At 33.0% G+C, this 2,577-nt stretch overlaps 1 protein-coding gene across 1 annotated transcript; it reads left to right on the top strand.

Annotated features, from left to right (window-relative positions):
• The first annotated feature begins 714 nt into the window (after nt 1–714).
• On the top strand, nt 715–1,286 carry LOC125858979 (uncharacterized). The gene is made up of 2 exons (XM_049538734.1): nt 715–1,141; nt 1,225–1,286. Exons 1-2 carry the CDS (start codon nt 724–726, stop codon nt 1,284–1,286), a joined length of 480 nt encoding a protein of 159 aa, XP_049394691.1. The 5' UTR covers nt 715–723.
• Nucleotides 1,287–2,577: the final 1,291 nt, after the last annotated feature.

Below are 2,577 nucleotides of genomic sequence, written 5' to 3'. Positions count from 1 at the left end.
TTTCCTAATTTTGTGATTTTATATTTTTAGTATAGTGGTGGAATGTGGATCAATCATTCTTTTGTGATTTTATATTTTTCAGAGGACGAGCAATATCATATAGCTTGGAATAGAGTATTTTTTCTTTGTTTGAGGTATGTTTTTTTCTTATAAATTAGTAGAAGAAATGTTTGGATTTAAGAATCTCTATCTTCTCATATTTATATTGTTTTTGTTTTGTAGAATACTTCTGAATAGATTCAATCTAATATCTTTGATTCTTGTATGTCGTGTTCTTATTTAGAAAATTCATGTATGTTGTAAAGTGAACATTGAAAAATGCCAAATTGGAAAGAATCAACTCGACTCAATCAACGGTGACCCAAGAACAAACTCAATATTTTAAAAATCAAAACTCAACTTAGATTATTTATCAGATGCTTCGCTAGGCTAGTCTGTAATGCCATCGTTTATTACTAACATTATCTCAATCTAAAACAAGTATATACTATAACATTTTCTTCCAAAAGGTTAATTGCCTTAAAGAGCTCACAGGTAAACTATCTTAACTCAGCGGCATATGAAGCAATGGTATGTATTAGATTCTGTGTGTTTGTGATTTATCTTTCGAGGAGAAATGAGGTACATGTTGATCATTTACATCCCCCTGTTCGTAGGCGAGGAAAAGGTGGTGTTGCTGGTAGAAGGGCTCGTGCTGTTGAGAAAGAACGAGCGCTTATTGAAATGGATGAATCAGCCTCGGAAGATGATCACACAACTTGTGATATTGGTTCCATTTCAAGGGGCCAAACTCAGGAATTCACTCCCGGGGCATCAGGTATGACATATCAACCAACAAATACTGATATTGTTCCATACACGACGTCACAAATATTAAGGAATCCAAGTCTTTCGTCACTTGAGAATCTATTTGGTGTTTCTCGGCCTCAACATTTTGAGAATACCCCTAGCTTTAGTTCATCACCTGGGCTGCCAATGTCCATTAAGACCCCTGATGTTGTTAATAATATAGAGGACTCTAACATTAATATAGAAAGTAATGAGTTGGATGATTCCAATGATGAAGTGGAGAATGCAAGCGAATGTGGTGAACCATCAGTGAAGGAGAAACATACGATTTTTTCTAAGTGTTGTGGGACTGGTACTTTTAACATCTTTATATTATTTTTGACATAAATGCTCCTCTTTTTAGTTGAATAATTGAAAATTACCCTTGCTTGTCAGGGAGTCACTATCTTTACCAGCATGACAAAAAGAAACGAGCAAAGAGAAACAAAGAATTGTAATTGAGAGGTTTCAGGTATCTAAGCTTAACTAAAACTTGAAACTTTAGAGTTGTGAACTAAATGTGCTAAGACTTGTTGACAGGCTGAACCTGAAGTTTCACATTACATTGTACAATGATTCTGATGCTAATAGAAAATAGAGAGAACTTTTAGTGTCTTTATTTTTCATTTACTTTATATGATGGCCTGAAACGTTGGTCAGTGAGGATTCATAGCTGATACAAATTACTTTGTATGATGGCCTAGGGACATGTGTATTAATTACTATAATCGGCTGTGGTAGATTTTTTGATGGTTGGAAGAAACATGATCAGTGAGGATTCATATAGCTTGTGCTAGGTGACTATTTAAGGCCCAAGGATTTGGAATTGGGGTCTTATTTAATCTATGGAGGATGTTTTCTGTAGGATGAAATTTATGATTTTGACAAAGTACCTGCATTGGTAGCCCTTCATCTGAGCTACAATGAACAGAGCATATTTTATGGCCCTTTTGTGCAAGTAGTTTTAGAACTAGTTAAAAATCAACATTGAGTTCAGTTGGCTTAGAAAAAAACATTGTCATATCATTATGTATAATTTTTTGGTATGTATTATTTCACAAGAATTCTCTATTAACTCCTAATTTATTCAGAAATGAGCTGTTGAGGCAGCGCAAAAAGCTAACATGACTTTGTTTGAATACGAGCACATGCCACACTTGTTTGAGAGCTACAAAGTGGTCGCTGGGCGTATATTCTCAAAATACTATCTCGTCCTTTTGTAATTACGTTGTGATTCCTTCAAAGTTTGTGAATAGTGGTTTTTAGTACTCTATTAATAATGGTATTTAAATTTGAATTATGAAGTTAAATTTATATTCTTCAAGTTTGTGAAAGTGGTATTTAATATTATTACTAATTGTATAGTCTCAAACATTTCGAGTTGTTTGAAGTATTAGCAATCTGAGCATCCAATTATCTATTTTGTTTGAGGCATGGTTTGTGTTTTTCCAATGGTTATGGAAAGCAATTTTGCTAAGATGGGGTTTATAGTTCCACCTCTAATCACCTAATGATATAAAGTTGATACAAATTATGTTATATGATGGCCTATTTGGTTAGTGAGAATTCATATAGTTTGCAAATTTTATAGTACTAGTTTTTCGACACATGCGTTGCACGTGATTATCAATTTAGAAAATTTAAGCAAAGATTTGAATTATAAGCTTTGCACAAAAGATATTTAGAAATATATTTCTACATCACAAGAGAAATTGTTAATAAAAACAAATAAATTTAGACTACAATAAA

Source organism: Solanum stenotomum, chromosome 1 (assembly GCF_019186545.1).
Source record: "Solanum stenotomum isolate F172 chromosome 1, ASM1918654v1, whole genome shotgun sequence".
NCBI classification, from domain to species: Eukaryota; Viridiplantae; Streptophyta; class Magnoliopsida; order Solanales; family Solanaceae; genus Solanum; species Solanum stenotomum.
The sequence above is the reverse complement of the archived record's forward strand: the minus strand, read 5'-3'. Positions and strand labels throughout refer to the sequence as shown.

Excerpts from the sequence above, each read along its gene's own strand:
- LOC125858979 (XM_049538734.1), top strand. The coding sequence starts at position 724 with ATGGATGAATCAGCCTCGGAAGATGATCACACAACTTGTGATATTGGT. Across the intron at positions 1,142-1,224 it reads TTCTAAGTGTTGTGGGACTG|GGAGTCACTATCTTTACCAG; the intron begins GTACTTTTAACA and ends CTTGCTTGTCAG.